Source organism: Rhinatrema bivittatum, chromosome 10, assembly GCF_901001135.1.
Source record: "Rhinatrema bivittatum chromosome 10, aRhiBiv1.1, whole genome shotgun sequence".
Taxonomy (NCBI): domain Eukaryota; kingdom Metazoa; phylum Chordata; class Amphibia; order Gymnophiona; family Rhinatrematidae; genus Rhinatrema; species Rhinatrema bivittatum.
Window position 1 is genome coordinate 65,413,748 of NC_042624.1, and position 17,942 is coordinate 65,431,689.

The 17,942-nt window shown below is 42.8% G+C and overlaps 1 protein-coding gene across 1 annotated transcript in view; it reads left to right on the top strand.

The window, feature by feature from the left end:
* Positions 1-17,942, top strand: part of LAMC1 (laminin subunit gamma 1) — a 367,470-nt gene that overhangs the window by 236,122 nt on the left and 113,406 nt on the right. The window contains exons 6-10 of the mRNA XM_029618808.1: positions 5,411-5,528; positions 6,095-6,193; positions 13,188-13,324; positions 15,028-15,150; positions 15,249-15,438. Coding sequence (XP_029474668.1) covers positions 5,411-5,528; positions 6,095-6,193; positions 13,188-13,324; positions 15,028-15,150; positions 15,249-15,438 — 667 coding nt within the window. The remainder of the gene's footprint in view (positions 1-5,410; positions 5,529-6,094; positions 6,194-13,187; positions 13,325-15,027; positions 15,151-15,248; positions 15,439-17,942) is intronic.

Below are 17,942 nucleotides of genomic sequence, written 5' to 3' on the forward strand. Positions count from 1 at the left end.
TGTGGTCCAGCATTGTGAGTTGAGCCATCAATCACTTGTTTTAGTCGCAGTGTTGATAGTGCATCAATGATGGTTTGGCTGGATTTTGAGTGGGGGAGTGAGTCCATGTGGATGTTGAAATCCCCCAGGATGATGATGGGTTTGCTGAGTGAGATGTTGTTCATAAGGTATTCTATTAAAGGGGAGCAGTTTTTCTCAGGTGAGCCGAGAGGACATCTGACCAGGCAAATTTGGAGTTTTGTGGAGTCAAATAGTGCGATTTTGTTTGGTGCGCATATGTTTGGACGTAGTTTCATCTGTAGATTTTTTTTTTTAGTGATCATCATTAGGCCTCCCCCTTTTTTTTTCATTCTGGGGATTGAGAATGTTTTGTATGCTGGATTGTCTAATTGGTTAATACGGAGTCTGTGTTTTTGAGCCAAGTTTCGGTTATTGCAATTAAGTCCAGTTTTGCGTCTGTGAGTAGGTGATTGATTACACTGGGCAACAATGAAAGTGTTACTGACCTAAAAAGGTCCTACTCTGTAGTATCTTGATGTGCTGAACACGAATATGACCATGAAAAGTTTTTACTGGCTCTCTTTGAAGATATTTAATATAGTTCACTTTCTATGTTTAGTCATGTAAATTTATCCAGTAGGACTGTAAATAAGCCTAGAATGATGCAATATTACATCATATTACATAATACCATCATGCACACATCATCCAGAGTTTATTACATCATTTTCTGATGCAATGCAGTTCTACTGCCATGCTGCTGCTGAGTAAGCTGACGTCAGCAGTGTACTGTATGAAGCCCAGTCAGAAAGGGTGAGCATTTGAAATATTCATGCTGGCTGGACACTCCACAGAGATGCTCCCAAACAGGTGTACAAGAGACAAACAAAGAAATCTAAGACGTAGTCTATGACTTCATTTTTCAAACGGTATTAACCGTAGGTCTCCTACTATTGGCATACAATTCAAGATGTAATTATTTTATTGCATATTACAAAAAACTAGAGCCAATTTTGCATTTTCACAGTCACATTCATGTTTAGCACATGGAAATGTATAAGAATTAACTAATTTCATTTCCGTAACATGACTTTTGTGAAAATTTGTTGCCCAGTGTTGTTGGGATTTTCTTCACTATTGATTGTGCGTTGACTAATAGGAATGAGAGTAGAATGTAGTTTATATATTGTTTGTGTGAGTGTTGTGTGATGTTTATTAGCTGTTGGTCATTTCTTATATGAGGTTTTGGGGGTGTGGGTTTCGTTTGTGGTGTTTTTCTTGGGGGTGGGGTCTGTTATTTCTACTCTGGATTTTGCGGGTTGACATTTCCTTTGTTCGTTTAAGTTGACTAGTAGTTTTTTGGTTGCGTATTAAGGGTTGCACTAAGGGGTGCACAAAGGGGAGAGCCCCTTTGTCGTGCTCCTTCAGCGCGCGGCACCTCCGATCCGGCGTCGCAGATTTAAAACTCCCGGTCTGGCGCTTCCGGTGACGCGGTTAGGGGGGGGGCATGTTGGTCGCGTCGCTGGGTCGGTCAGATGGGGGTCGCGTGTGTGGGGCCGCATGTGGAGACTGCTGGAAGGGCAGGGAGCCCCTGGATCCCACGGCACAGGCAGCAGGTAAGGACTTTCCTGTTCCTGGTGCAGCTCCTTCGGTGTCCTCCGGTCCAGCGAGCTTCAACCCCGGCTTCCTGCCAATTTCCCGCTTCATTAGATCTTTTATTTACAAGTGAAAGTTGTACTGTAATGGAGGGTTCTGTAAAAAAAAAAAAAAAAAAAAAAAAAAGTTCAATCTTTGGATACAGCATTTTTTGATTACTTGGGTACTGGACTTTCCATTATTGCCTCCTGTTGCTAAAAGGTGTATAAGGATTAGGAAAAAGTCTCAACATTTTGTTTGTTTTCCATCTAATTTTGAGCATTTGCCTTGGAGATGTAGAATTCGGTAAAATTAGTGGCTTTGGATAAAGATGCTCCTGCTTTTGAAATTAATGTATCCCAAAAAAAGAATAAACACTCATCTGTTTCATTCTGGCCTTGCACTTTTGAAGAAACAGAATCTGCAACGGGAAAGGAAATGGAGGCAGAATAACATGTCTGGTAATTTGATTGAGTATAAAAATTGAACTAATTACAGAGTAAAAAGTAGAGAGTATTACACTAATGTATTTTGAAGCAAGCTGAAAATTGTTCTTGTTAACTTTGTAAGGTTATTGTGGAATTTGCTGGTGATATACTTGTTGAGATTGTCTTGTCCAATTTGACTGCAAATGTTTTTGCTGAATTTTTAAATAAGATTTCAAATGTTCAAGCACAGTTACATTCTAATCTGGCTGCGAATGACTTGGATTTAGAATCTATAATTAGTAAAGAACAGCAGCACTCTAATTTGAAGGATAGTACTAGTTAGATTTGTGTCGTTTGATGCCATATCTCCTGATGTTGTTCAAATGGTAATAGAGATTGAGTTTTTCTCAGTACTCTTTGGATCCAACACCACTGACATTGATTAAATTACCAGAGTTTGATCATCCTCAACTTGCTGTTATAAATGATAGTTTAGAATAAGGATTTGTTACTGCTACCTTGAAGGCCATTATTTGTCCTGTTTTAAAGAGGAGAAAGTTAGATTCAACTATATTAGGTAATAAGTCTGTTTCTAATTTAATTTGTCTTTCATTGCAAAGCTGTGAGAAAAGGTAGTATCATAACAATTGAATAATTTTCTGGCTTTTCGTCCTTTGTAATCAGGATTTAGTGCAGGCTATGGTACAGAAGCATTATAGTTTGCACTATTAAATGAAGTTAGAGCTAAGGCAGATGCAGGTTTGGATGCACTTAAATCATTAGACATGTCCATAGCTTTTTGACTTTAATAATATTTTATTGAATCATGTTTTGATGTAGTTTTGCAGATTTAACAAATCGCCTTTATAGGGAGAGTTGGAAGTCCTTGTGGACAATACCTTGAAATCATTGGCTTAGTGTGTGTTGGTGGTCAAAAAGGCAAATACAATGTTAAAAATTGTTTGGAAAAGAATAGAGATCAAAACTGAGAATATCCTAATAACTTTGTATAGATCAATAGTGCAACCGCACCTTGAGTACTATGGGCAGTTCTGGTTGCCTCATCTCATAAAAACAAAACAAAAAAACCCCAAAAAAACAAACACAGTGGACATAGAAAAGGTAGAGCGAAGGATGACGGAAATGATAAAGGAGCTGGAAAAGCTCCCTTAGGGAGAGAGGCTCAACAGATTAGAGCTCTTTAGCTTGGAAAAGAGATGACGAGAGGGGGGATATGATTGAGATTTATAAAATGAAAGGGTAAATACCCCACTCATGAAACACTAGGACTAGGGAATGCACCATGAAACTAGCAACTGGCAGATTTAAAATGAATCGCAGGAAGTATTTTTTTCACTCATGGTACAATCGAGCTATGGAATCTGTTGCCAGGGGACGTGGTCAAGGCAGCTAACATAGTGGGGTTCAAAAGAGGACTGGACAAGGTCCTGAAGGAAAAGTCCATAAACAGTTGTCAGCCACCCTTAGTTGCTCTTATTCAGGAATATGGTTTTAGCCCATATGTTTTATGTGGATGAAATTCAGTTGGCAGCCTTTATGGATCCCAGTGTCTCAGATAGACTGAGGTCTTTAAATCAGCATCTTGCTGCAGTCGCTGATTGCTGAAAAAACATAAGTTGAAGTTTAGTTCCTCTAAAACTGAATCTTTGTAGATCAGTAGAACAAATCAACCGCTAACAGTTTAATCCAGAAACTCTGATTCAACCAAAAGATGTAATTACTGTCTTGAGAATCCAACTGGATAGTAAAATATCTTTGACTAGTGAAATATCTTCAGTGGTTAGACTTTTTATTTTATTACTTTTTAAAGACACTCATCAAATCAGACGATAGTTTGAAAGAAAAGACCTAGAATATATAGTTCATTCTTTAATTTTAAGTTGTTTAGATTATTGTAATTTTTATTCAGAGTATACAGAAAAACTACTTAAGTGTCAACGGAGGCAAAATATGGCAGCAGAACTGCTCTTCTGGACCAAATGGCTTGATCATGTGACTCAAATTTTGCATAAAGTCCATTGGTTACCAGTGAGAGAGAGAGATTCCAATTAAAAAATTATCTTTAGCTCATAAAGTTTTATATACTGGTTGTCCTTGATGTTTGGTAGATCTACTTGTTCCCTGCGAAACTCCTTAGCAATTGAGATCCTCTCAGTAATTATTAAGCATTTCATCTTTAAAAACAGGGAAGGCTTGAACATGCAAAGTTCTGTGATTTTTATATCTGGCTCCATCTTTCTGGAATACATTGCTGCTGTCTGCTCAGGTAGAGAGAAATTATTTGAAGTTTGGTAAAGACCTGGCTTTTTATGGAGGGATACGTTTTTAGGTTGAATTTTTTTAAACCCTTAATTGTATGTTTTATTTGAATTTTTAAATAGTTTTGCGTATAATATTGTTACTCGTTTGCTTATTTTGTGCTTGATTATTTTAATTGCCAACCGCTGTAATGGTTCAGACAATGAAAGTATGGTATATTAAATACATAAATACTTCCAAGAGGCTCAGTTTTATATCTTTCTGTTGTCTCGTCGTTTCAAGGTTTGGCATTTTTGGCTGTGGGAGAGTCTTCACTTGAGAGGTGTGTCCATGATCTGTCTTCCACATGAATGAATGAGCTTGTGTCTCTCTCTCTATCCCCTTTAAGAAAATCCTTTCAAATAAACTATAAATGAGACTCCAGCTTCAGGTCTCCATTTTATTTTGGTCTCTTTTAGAAGAATTTCAGGTGAGATTTTAGAGGTGTATTCATTTCAGGGTTCCAGTGGCGTTCAGTTCCTTAGATGCATACATGCATGCCATCCAGCTTTGAGGTAGATGGATGGCAGCACGTTGGCCAGTTAGAGAGCCAGGGAGATGTGGTGTAGGAGATTTGAGTTTGCATGCCTTTAATTTTCGTGTCATGTTCAGTTCTGGAACCACTGGAGGCTAGTTGCACAGTAAATATAAAACTACTCTTTTGACATTATAGAAAAATGCATCTGTTTTGAAATTCCTTGAAATGAAGGCTATTTGAAATAAAGCATTGTGGATTGTAGTGCTTCATGACAGGGTAGCGGACAGGTTCAAGAAGGAAATACATGAAACTCTGCAGAGTGCTGAGATTGTATGGGTAACTTCAGCTGCAGTATGCACATGAGGGAGATTTGAGCTTCGAGTATGAGTTGAGGAGATAAGCCTAGAAAGTTTTTGGTTTGAATTTTAGGTTAGTTTGCACGTCTAAATCTTATCTCTCGGGAAATCTCTCGCCACATGGTGTGCTCTTCCTTCTTGCAGCACACGATTCAGTCTCCCTGGCAATGAACCTCTTGTTTTTGCCTCCTCAGGCTCTCTCAGCACACAGTGTGATAATTATGGGCGCTGCAGCTGTAAACCAGGTGTGATGGGTGAGAAGTGTGACCGATGCCAGCCTGGATTCCATTCTCTGACGGAGGCTGGCTGCAGGTAAGGATCTGGTATTACAGGGCGAATTGGATGATGAGGTGAACTGGTGGAGAAGCAGCAGCTCGCGTTTCTGAAGAGCTGGTTTGAGTTATGACACCTGTAATTAACGATTAGCTTGTTTCACACAAATAGAATTTCACTTTTACCTTAAATTACCCAGAATCCACTTCAAAATGCAGGTCAGTGCAATTTTTTAAATGATTAAAAAAACAAAACAAAAAAAAACAACCTATAAATAGGGCACAAAAATCTATTTTGGATGGACTAGAGGTATTCCAATGACAGTTTCTTTTTAAGAGCAAAATATCTTTGAAGCTGTTTTTAGAAAGGATCAAGATTGCCAGCATAGAGAGAGAGAAACGGAGTAACATTTGCTTGTGTTTTTGGTTGGGGAGGATATGGTTAACCATTAATGTTAGTGATTTTTAATTTGCTAGGTCACTAAGAATGCCCTGCAGTGACCTTGCATTGCTGTCTGTGTGTTTCGGCAGGAGGTGGGAATGCAGGGAGTGGTAGCCGGGGAGCTGCTGGGTATTTAATGCCATCCTCTCTCTGCTTCCCCACAGGCCTTGCTCCTGCAGCCCTGCTGGCAGCACAGATGAGTGCAACGTTCACACTGGACGCTGCAGCTGCAAGGACAACGTCGAAGGCTTTAACTGCGAGAGGTAACGTCTACCTCGCACTACAAATCATGGCAGAGTTGTCCTTATTTTTCACTGTTTAAGGAGGCATTTGACACTGGCTGAACAGCAGTAGCTATTAAAATATTTTATGTTGCAGTTTTACAAAGAAATGTGACAGTTCTGCAAATGTTTGATGTCTTTCAGAGAATTTAAAGCAAATAATGTACAGCAGAACTGAAGATCTGTAACTTGCTGAAACAGATTTATCTAGCTTTTACTAGTGTCCAGTTTTTTGGGATTTGTTTTGCTGTGTGATAGATGAAATATTTTCTGAAGCTGTCATGATGTCGCCGTATAAATTAATTCTGTTGCTTGGGATGCCTGAGAGAATGTCTTGCTTTCTTATAGGCACAGTGAAAGGTGAGACCTCAGGAAACTGGAAACGAGGGCTGAAGTTTTTTTTTTTTTGCTTGCTGTTTTCATAGGGGCTGATGCAATACAGTGTGCTCAGCTGAGCGCACTGTATAACCTGCACTCCGCAGGTTAAATAGGCGCTAATCCACCCCCTAATGCAATAGGGGATTAGCCCCTATTTAACCCGCGTTGGACACAGAGTGAATGTAATAGTGCTCATCACATGCAAATGCATGTGAATGAGGCTATTAACATTCACTCTGCATGCAAAAAAATAAATGTGAGTCTCAGACACACATTTATCGCTCAGCTATTAACGCCTGCCTGGAGCAGGTGTTAATAGTTGACTGCAGGTAAAAAGTACAGAAAAGCAGAAAACACTGTTTTTCTGTACTTTTTTTAAGCAAAAAAAAAAATTACTCTGCGTCGGTCTTCATAACCGGCCATCTGCCAGTAAGGAAAACGGACGCAGCCGCAGCACAAGCGACCCTAGTGCCTCCTTGCTAGCGCGACCCCCTAATTTGGATATTGCATGGTGCCCCCCCATGCGGGCATCTTGCGCACCTTAGGCAAGCGGGCACTGACTTTTCGGCGCCCACTTTCCACGATTTATATTGCATCGGCCCCATAGTATCTGTAGTTTATATCCTAACACTCAAAAGGAAAGAGCTTGTGTTATCTTGAAAGTGTGTGCATGTAATATGCACCCTTCATACATCAGACCGAAAAACCCACTTACATTTTTGAAGTGTGTGTGAGAAGTGCCCGGCCAGGCTTTAGAACTTACATAAGAACATGCCATAATGGGTCAGACCAAGGGTCCATCAAGCCCAGCATCCTGTTTCCAACAGTGGCCAATCCAGGCCATAAGAACCTGGCAAGTACCCAAAAACTAAGTCTATTCCATGTTACCGTTGCTAGTAATAGCAGTGGCTATTTTCTAAGTCAACTTAATTAATAGCAGGTAATGGACTTCTCCTCCAAGAACTTATCCAAACCTGTTTTGAACCCAGCTACACTAACTACACTAACCACATCCTCTGGCAACAAATTCCAGAGCTTAATTGTGCGTTGAGTAAAAAAGAACTTTCTCCAATTAGTTTTAAATGTGCCCCATGCTAACTTCATGGAGTGCCCCCTAGTCTTTCTATTATCCGAAAGAGTAAATAACAGATTCTCATCTACCTGTTCTAGACCTCTCATGATTTTAAACACCTCTATCATATCCCCCCTCAGCCGTCTCTTCTCCAAACTGAAAAGTCCTAACCTCTTTAGTCTTTCCTCATAATTCAGTGGATGGTCAGTAACTGTACTGCTGTGATTGCGGGTCGGTCTCTGGAGGCATGGCGAAGGTCCTGGTTTTGATTAACCTGGCAGACAGAGAGACGGACTGCTTCAGATCTCCATCTTTTCTCTGCGCTATCTTTGGATTTCCTGAGCCTGTGTGTTCTGCTCCTCCCTTCTCATACTGTTCGGGAAGTGCAGCTGGGGGGGAGGGGTTAGTGCTGGCTGAGCCATAGTGCTGTGCTGGTTTGGATCTCGGTTCGGGTCTTCTTATGGAGGCGCAACGCTCACAGTCTCTGGGGAAGGAAGATGCAGGGAGTTGGTCGTCGCCCAATGGTGGTGCCTAGTGGCTGAGTTTAAGTCCTGTAATTGCATGCCCCCTCTCCCCCCAGCAGAGGACTGTGGCTGCAGTGTTTGAACTAAAGTAAGTTGGGAGGGGATATAAAAGAGGGGAGAAACCCCCAGGTAGTTGGGAATGAAAGCTCCTGATGCCGTATTCCAGTTATGCTTCCAATTGAGCTGAAAGTATAAAGCAGGAAGAAACATCTGGTTAAAAAAATGAAAATAGAAGTGAGAGAACGCACATATCCCCTCCCCCCCTTTCTCCTTCCCCTCTGTCCACATAGAATGAAATGGGTTACTTTATTTAATTAGCACTGAAAGTGGTGGCAGAGGAAGTCCACTTCTGATAACACCAACTGGAGAAAATGCAATGGGGGTGACTTACATGCTACCCACATAGCTGCAAAGTCTTCAGACGTTTTTTATGCGCAATCTTTGGACTAATTTTAAAAATTAAAATTGCGAGCATGCTTTGAAAATTGCAAGGAGATAGGGGGAAGGTCAAATACCTGCACATGCTTTTTCTGCACAAGAGTAGCTTGAAAATCCAGAATTCAGTGTTTTTTCTCCCTGACCTAAATAGGCTCCGGGAATCCTTCCACTAGAGTGCATGTAAAACTATATAAGTTATGAATCTCTGTGCACACTTTTAATCTCATATAGGATGCAAAATATTCAGACATCTTCTTTGAGTGGATAAACTTTTTTTTTTTTTTTTGTACACGTGGAAGTCCTTAGAAAATTGCTCTCGCTGGTTCAGGTTTGTTAAGGCTTTTCTCCTGTTCAGGGGATGGGTGGGGGAAACTTACTAAATCAGACTCTGTCCCTTAGCCCTGGAAAAGAAACCCCAGGACACATTTCCCAAACCTGATGGAGAAAATCTGACTTCCCACAAAAGAATGAGCAGGAAAATCTTTGCACAGTCCTGGGGGGGGGGGGGGGGGGGAGAGAAACAGGTTGAGCAGCAAAATGGGGATGCTGGTGCTGGAGAACAGTACCTGAGTTCCAGAAAGCATGGGATCAGCACAGAGAAATCTCTGAGGGAGGGTAGGGATTGTGGAGTTGAGCAGTTGGTGTGGATGGGCAGACTAGATAGGCCATGATGGTCTTTTCTGCCACTGTTTTTCTGTTTCTCTGTTTATCCTGCCACTAGGACAGAAACATGGGGGAGCAATTATCAAAAAACCCCACATAATTGTAAAGTATGCGCAGTGTTTTAATGCATGCGCTATGTGTACATTTTCAGAGAGAAAGATACATGTAGTATGCAAGTTTAAACCATCTGTCTATGTTGTGCTGCTGGCTTTTTTTTTTGTTTTTTGGTGAGCAACCAAGAAGGGGAGAATAGCACATGTGCTTATGAAAATGATTTACAAGCTCTGTCTCCCCCCCCCGACCTAAATGGATATAAAGAAGCATCCCTTTTCAGTGTATGTGTGTTGTGGATCCTGCATGCACTTCAGAGCTGCATTTGAGAGGCATAGTTATCAGCCAGGTCAGTTTATCTGGCTAAATCATTATTTAACCTTAGAAATAGCAGGGAAAATTGCCCTCCCCAAGAGCAGAATATTTATGGACTAGCACCAGAACCCTGGAATTGTCCTAATATAGTTTGTGTCCTTTCTGTACTTTGTAATTTTGTTGTACCGTGTTTTATACTAGTAATAATAGCCCATCCAAGAATGGAGATGTGTGGTAGGAGAGAGTGCAGACTGAGCTCAGGTATACCGTGAGGTAGCAGAGCCTGGATTTGACAATTCAGAGAGGAGGTCGGAGCTGGAGAGTACAGCAAGAGTGAGTGGCAGAGCTCAATTTCCATATATGGTAGTACAGAGTGGGTGGGGCGGAGCTGGAGGGTATAGGCAGACAGAGGGGGACATAGTTGGAGAATGGGGTGGAGCTAGAGAGTACTAGGAGAGATGGGTGGAGGTCAATTTGCATACCTGTGATGCAGGCATGGAGCAACTTTCCTCTTTATTATAAAGTATCTAAATATAAATATATATCCATATTTACCGTATTTTTCGCTCCATAAGACGCACCTGACCATAAGACGCACCTAGGATTCAGAGGGGGGGAAAAAAAAAATTTGTGCTAAACCGGCTCTGTCCCCGGGCGTCTGTGTGTCTTATGGAGCAAATTAGGGGAATGCATAACATTTTTTTTTCTTCCCATTTTGTTTTCGGGTCTGGGGAGGGCCATTTCAGTCCATTCCCCAGATCGGAAAACTTTTCTTTCTAATTCTGTGGGAATCCCCCCCCCCAAAAAAAAACCCCCATCCCAACACTTTAACAACCCCCACCCTCCTGACCCCCCCAAGACCTGCCAAAAGTCCCTGGTGGTCCAGCGGGGGTCCAGGAGCGGTCCGGGAGCGATCTCCTGGACTTGGGCCGTCGGCTGCCAGCAATCAAAATGGCGCCGACGGCCCTTTGCCCTTACTATGTCACTGGGGTCAACCAATGGCAGCGGTAGCCCCTGTGACATAGTAAGGGCAAAGGGCCGTCGGCTGCCAGTATTCAAAATGGCACCGACGGCCCTTTGCCCTTACTATGTCACAGGGGCTACCGCTGGCTTTTGTTCGACCCCAGTGACATAGTAAGGGCAAAGGGCCGTCGGCGCCATTTTGATTGCTGGCAGCCGACGGCCCAAGTCCAGGAGATCGCTCCTGAACCCCCGCTGGACCACCAGGGACTTATGGCAGGTCTTGGGGGGTTCAGGAGTGTGGGGGGTTGTAGTAAATTAATTTGGAAGGTCAGGAGGGGGCGGGGGTTTTGTTAGATTTTTAATTTTTTTTTATATTCGCTCCATAAGAACATAAGAAAATGCCATACTGGGTCAGACCAAGGGTCCATAAAGCCCAGCATCCTGTTTCCAACAGTGGCCAATCCAGGCCATAAGAACCTGGCAAGTACCCAAAAACTAAGTCTATTCCATGTAACCATTTCTAATGGCAGTGGCTATTCTCTAAGTGAACTTAATAGCAGGTAATGGACTTCTCCTCCAAGAACTTATCCAATCCTTTTTTAAACACACAGACGCACAGACATTTTCCCCCCACTTTTGGGGGAAAAAAGTGCGTCTTATGGAGCGAAAAATACGGTATTTTGTCTTGTTAACCATTTTCTGAGCAATTGTCAAAGCCATTTCTGCAGGTTAAAGTATTTTGTGCAAGGAAATGGGAGCTCTTCAAAAATTACCCATCCTCAATGTGTGTAATTTTAGCGTCGTCGTATGTCGACGTTCGTGGTGGTGGGGTTAAGTCTGAGGAGAAAACAATGTTTGTAGTTTGTGGTTTTGAAAACTGCATGCAGCGTTTTCCACTGGGAATACTATCAGCAAAAAAAAAAAAAAGGCAGGTGCAAACCTCTGAGGGTCCTTCGTTTGCTAGTCCGTCTTCATGCGTTCATTCGTTCCCTTTTGAAAACTGGCGCAGAGTCTGCAAGTTAAAAAAAAAAAAAAAAAAATGCCTGTGGACTGTTCTCCACCATGGGCAGTTTGGGAAATTTATCCTCTCTGTGTATCAGTTGGGAACACGTGTACGAATAGTCAAGCCTGAATTGCTTTCCTTCTCCCTTCTGAGAAGTTCAGGGCCTCCATCTCATTTTTCTCTCTCTCTCTCTCTCGTTCATGGAACCAGTTTGCCCATGTCTTGCCAAGGTAATGCATAAAGTGGTTAAAAAAAAAAAATTGAAAAGTGACGCATGTATACTAGCAATAGTACAATAAAATTACAACGTTCAGGAAGGATAGTACAAAGGGCAATTCTAGGATTCTGATGCTGGTCCAGATTAGCTCCAAGGATGTAAAATAATAAACAGTTAAGTAGTAAGTAAAATCTTACTGTTTAGTCATTAAACTGTTTAAAAGTTTCTGCCGCTGCCGCGAGGAACCAGGAACACACACATCCTGCGGCTAATTTCTGGGTTCCCTTTTCCCGGCGTGCTGCGTGGTTCCCCTCATTGGGGCAGGCTGGGCAACTATTCACCAGCCCGGAGGGTTGACCCATGAGGGATCAGACCGAGGTCCATGGAGCCCAGCATTCTGTCTCCGGCAGTGGCCAGTCCGGGCCACAAGTACCCGGCAGATCCCCCAATAGTTGATCTGTTTCTTGCATCTCCCTCCCAGGGATAAACGCCGGTTTTCCCAAGTCTGCCTGGCTAATAACAGTTTATGGACTTTTTCTTTCAGGCCCGTGTCCAATTCTCTTTTGAACCCCACTATATTAGCTGCCTTGACTACATTCTCTGGCAACTGATTCCATGGCTTGATTGTGCACAGAGTGAATAAATACTTCCTGTGATTTTATTTATTTATATATTTTTAAATATGCCAGTTCCTAGAAGGTGTCCCCTAGTCCATATTGTTCGAATGGGTAACAAAGTAACATAGTGAATGACTCTATATGTAGAGATCAAAAAGGTCCATCCAGTCTATTCAGCAAGCTTTTTAGGGTGGTAGCAACTGCTGCTTCAGGTAGGCTACCCCCAAGCGTTTTTTATGAGTAGTAGTAAGGGTAAATAACTGTTCCCTATTTATCTGTTCTATCCCATTCATTTTATAAATATCACTATCATCCCCTGTCAGGCATCTCTTCTCCAAGTTAAAGAGCACTACTAATCTGTTTAGCTTATCCATCCCTTTATTGTTTTTGTCGCCCTTCTCTATACCTTTTTTATGCTCATTATGCCCTTTTTTGAGATGTGACAACCAGAGCTGCATACAATACCCAAGGTGCGGTTGCAACATGAATCTATACAAAGGCATTATTATAGTCTCTCCGTTTTGTTCTTCATGCCTTCCCAAATAATTCCTAACATTCTATTTGCCTTTTTGACAACTGCCGCACACTGAGTTGAAGGCGTCAAGATATTCTATCTCATATACTATAGCTCTCTGCAGTATTTTTTCCTTTGAGTTAGAGGGCTTCTGTGGTTTGGTTTGGTTTGGTTTAAGAAAAGGAAATATCTGATTTTGTTCTGTCCTATCTTATTTTCAGGTGCAAACCTGGGTTCTTCCATCTGGACCCCACAAACCCCCGCGGCTGTACCCCCTGTTTCTGCTTTGGCCATTCCTCCGTGTGCACCAATGCCGAGGGATACAGCATACACAGCATCTCTTCCACCTTCCAGACTGGTAATGCTTCACTCTCTCTCATCATGATGCTCCGAACATGGGAAACCACATGCATCAGTCTAGGCTGGATGGATAGCATTATGCATCGAAAAAAATGTCTGTAGCATGGGCTAGACCAATGGTTCTCAACCTTTTTCCTATTGTGACACACTAGGCAGACAATGCTCACATGTGTGACTTCTCATTACAATCCACGGCAGAAAAAAAAAAAAGGCCCAGTATTACTTTTATTATTAAGAATGACACAAGGGAAACATAAGTACTCTTTCTGAACAGAAATTGCATAAATAGTAAATCTCTCATACCAGAACAGCACAAACTTCCAGTACTCAAACAGTAACCACCTTACCTAAGAAAAGGCAACACTGAAAATATTACGCCAGGTCTTAAAACTCCAATACTCCTCCCATTAGGCAAATGGAACAAGCCAAGCTGCTATAGAGCCCTACACAGAAACTACACACCAGCAGAGAACCTCACCTCAGTCACGTGTGCAGACCCTCACCTAACAAAGAATAAAGAGACCATAAAGCATAACTAGAAACATGCAGTCAAAAACTGAACTAGAAACCACAACAAGCCAGAGACTCTGTATGCAGTACAACAAAGGAAAAAGAGAAACATTACCAGTCTTCAAAACAAATCAAGAAGTATAAAATCAATATAAGTAAAACCATACTAACAAAAAGAACAGATTTTTTCAACAGCTAATGAATGGAATATCCAATAAGTAAAAACTCATATAAAAAATTTCTAGACACCAATAAAATATTTCAAAACAGCAGACACACAGACCCAATAATTTAAAAATAAGGATAAATAAAATACTCTGCTCTCCATACCTGGAAACATTCGATTTCCAGGTGGCCTGAGATTGTTTTGAATTAGGAGGAGGGGGAGTTACTTGCAACTTTCTCCTCTCTCTGTCACACACAAGCTCGCTCTCTCTTTCTTAAGCTCTGTCTCACACACACACACAAACATGCTCTCTCTCTTTCACTTATGTAGGCTCTCAATCACACAATTGCACATGTGCTCTCTTTCTCTTATACACACAGGTTCTTTATGATACATACACATGCTCTCTCGCACACAAAGTATCTTGATCACGCACACAGGCTTTCAATCACTCACATTCTCTCGCTCTCTCTCACCACCAAAGAGCAAATAGCAGCAGCCTCAAGAAAGGAGTCTTATCAGACACGGGGCTGACTTTTCTCCTCTTTTTGCTTTGGGCCACGCTTCTGTTCTCCTTTGGGCCAGTGCTGCATGCACTTGTATCTAGCATGGTCTCTTCTACCTGCGCGCCTGGCCATTGCACACCACTTCCTCTTCCAGGCAGCAGGAGGCGGGAAGAAGAAACCGTGCTGCTAGTACCACTGAGTGCCTCTTCCAGCTCTCCTGCCACGTTCTGCCCAGTCTATCAGCATTTTAAGCCTGGGCGGAGGAAGAGTTTGCATCTCACTGGGACAGGGGGAGCAGCTGGGTCAGCGGGGGGACCAGGAAGTGTAACGACACACCTTCATGTTCTTGGTGACACACTGGTTGAGAACCGCTGGGCTAGATAGTTTATTAATACTACCCCCATCCCTTCATCCGGCCCCCCAGGATAAAGTCAATAATCCTGCACTGAGCATTTCAGGTTATGGCACTGGGTTTTCTATGAATTATAAAGATCAATTGCTTTCTTTGTTCTTTCATAGATGAGGAAGGGTGGCGTGCTGAGCAGCGAGATGGCACAGAGATTTTACTTCGTTGGTCTGCTGAGAGCCGGGACATCTCTGTTATCTCGGACAGTTACTTCCCTATCTACTTCTTTGCACCAGGTGAGTGACGTAGTAGGCAGAGGTGCACTTAGCGTCTGCTTCCTGAGCCAGAAACCACCACTGACTTTCCTTTTATTTTTTTTTCCCCTCCTTCTCAGAGAAGTTCCTGGGCAATCAGGTTCTGAGTTACGGGCAGAACTTAAGCTTCAGCTTCCGGGTGGACAGGAGAGACACGCGACTCTCAGCAGAGGATTTGGTCCTGGAAGGAGCAGGCCTGAGAGTATCCGTGCCCCTGATTGCACAAGGAAATTCCTACCCCAGCGAGAATACTCTGAAATATGTCTTCAGGTGGGAAGCAGTGGGGGAGGATGGAGGGCTCTTATGAATACCTATACCCTATTCTCCTTTATAGAAAAGGAAATGTGTAAACTGAATATTCTTTGTCATTCTGGTAGTTTAAAAGCTACTATCTACTCAAGAAATTGTTTATTTAATGAAAGAGTCAAGGTTCCTGAACTGTATATAAAGAAAACCCTGCAGACACTGTCTCTCTTGTTTAATGTTGCAGCAATAATGTTAGGAAACCTGTTAATTTTCATTCCTGTAGTACCATGGATCAGTCCAGACCATGGGTTGAGCCTCCTTTCCAGCAGGTGGAGACAGACCAAAACTGAAAGGGTATCCTATATGAGGACAGAGCCTACCCTGTAGCTCTTCAGTATAACCATTGTCAAAGCAGCGAAGATAAACACCATGGAACAAGCAAGTAACAGGAGAACTCTGAAAATATCGAACAAGAGAAAAACAGTGGATGAATGAATGAACTCCGTGCATGGACACTCTTGCATGAATGCCCACAATCATCACATAGATGCTTCCGGTGCCTCCAATGAAAGGACACATAGTATAAGGATCTTCGAGCGGACAGGAAGATGGAAAGGGAAGGGCGTCTGGACTGATCTGTGGTACTACAGGAACAAAAACTAACAGGTAAGAACTAATTTTCCTTTCCCTGTATGTACCCGGATCAGTCCAGACCATGGGATGTACCAAAGCTTCCCTTGATAGGGTGGGACCATGACAGGCCCGCTCGAAGTACCTGTCGCCCAAAAGAACCAAAAACTGGCGCCTGAACATCAAGGCGGTAATGTCGAACAAAAGTATGCAGGGACTTCCAAGTAGCTGCCCTGCATATTTTCTGCGGGGAAACAGACTGGCTCTCCGCCCAGGAAGCAGCCTGAAAATGCAAGGAATGAGCCTTAAGGCCACCCGGGACCGGATGTCTCTGACAGAGTAAGCCGATGAGATCGCTTCCTTCACCAGCGAGATATCGTAGTCTTAGAGGCCTGTTTGCCCCGGTTGGGGCCACTCCATAAGATAAAGAAGATCCGACACTTAAAAGTCATTAGTTACTTCCAGATAATGCATGAGAACGCGTTTCACATCTAGGCGGCGTAGGTCATCCCCGCCAGGGCTTGCAATGTCCGCAGAAGAGAACGCGGGGAGCTTGACATTAAAAGAAGACACAACCTTCGGTAAGAATGACTGGACCGTCTTAAGAGAGACCCTGGAATCCGAAAAACGTAAGAAGGGCTCGTGGCACGACAACGCTTGAATCTCAGACACCCGTCTGGTGGAGCAAATAGAAACCAGAAATACCGTCTTGAGCGTCAAATCCTTCAGGGTGGAATGGCGAAGGGGCTCGAACGGAGCCTGACAGAGCGCTCGAAGAACCAAGTTCAAACTCCACGAGGGACAAGTAGGACGCAATGGTAGCTTCCAATTTTCACCCCTGCAGCCGAGGACCACCGGGAAAGGGGAGCCTAGGCTATATAAAACAAGGGGCCAAGCCCCCCTAGGGCCCCACAAGAGTGAGGAGACAGGGACTGTCTCCTGTGCAGGATCCACAGAGTTCACACAATCCAGGAACAAACTTTTTTTTTTTTTTTTTTAAATTAATAAGTCAGAAATACTTGCTTGATCCAAACACGATAGACACACAGAAGGAAAGAAATGCCCAAAAGGGACAAGCAGAAGTTAACAGGGAACCACAGGGTGAGCTGTTCTACCTGCTGGAGACAGACAAATACTGAAGGGCTACAGGGTAGGCTCTGTCCTCATATAGGATACCCTTTCAGTTTTGGTCTGTCTCCACCTGCTGGAAAGGAGGCTCAACCCATGGTCTGGACTGATCCGGCTACGTACAGGGAATATCAAATAGCTCTGGTTTCTACAGATGAGGCATTTTCTACCTCAGGATAACACCACTGTCAGTGTGTGTCTTTGTGTGTTTGGATATATACTTTGTGGAGTTTTATTTTTTTTTGAGCACTGGGATAAAGGTGACGTAACACTAGTGCTCTGCAGAAGTTTTGCTGACTACTAAAACACAGGCTGCTTTCTACTCCATATTGCGTCAAATGAAAATAACGCTCAGCAGCTTGAGCTGGAGTAAGGAGACTTCCATGCCACAGCTAGCAGAGGGGGTGGCATGGAAGTCTCCTTACTCTGCATTCACAGCTTGTTCCTCACAGCTGTGAATGCAGAGTTTTACGGGCCACCCTCACTTCTCTGAATTCCTGATGTGCTGATGGGGAGTATGGGCATGTGCTTGCCTCACTACACAGCAGGTGCTTTGGAAGTTTAGGGTGTTGCATGATAAAGCACTTTTTTTATGAGGGTGATGTAAAATAAAATGATTCATACCTATTTACTGATGTTGAAAAATTGCTCACCAGGGACAGAATACACTCACCATTTACTCCAGCCCTCCCAAATACTTTGTTTCTGGTGGTTGGTGGGGAGAGTGGCAGTAAGAATATGAGAGTATATTTCTCAGTCGACAAACAGCT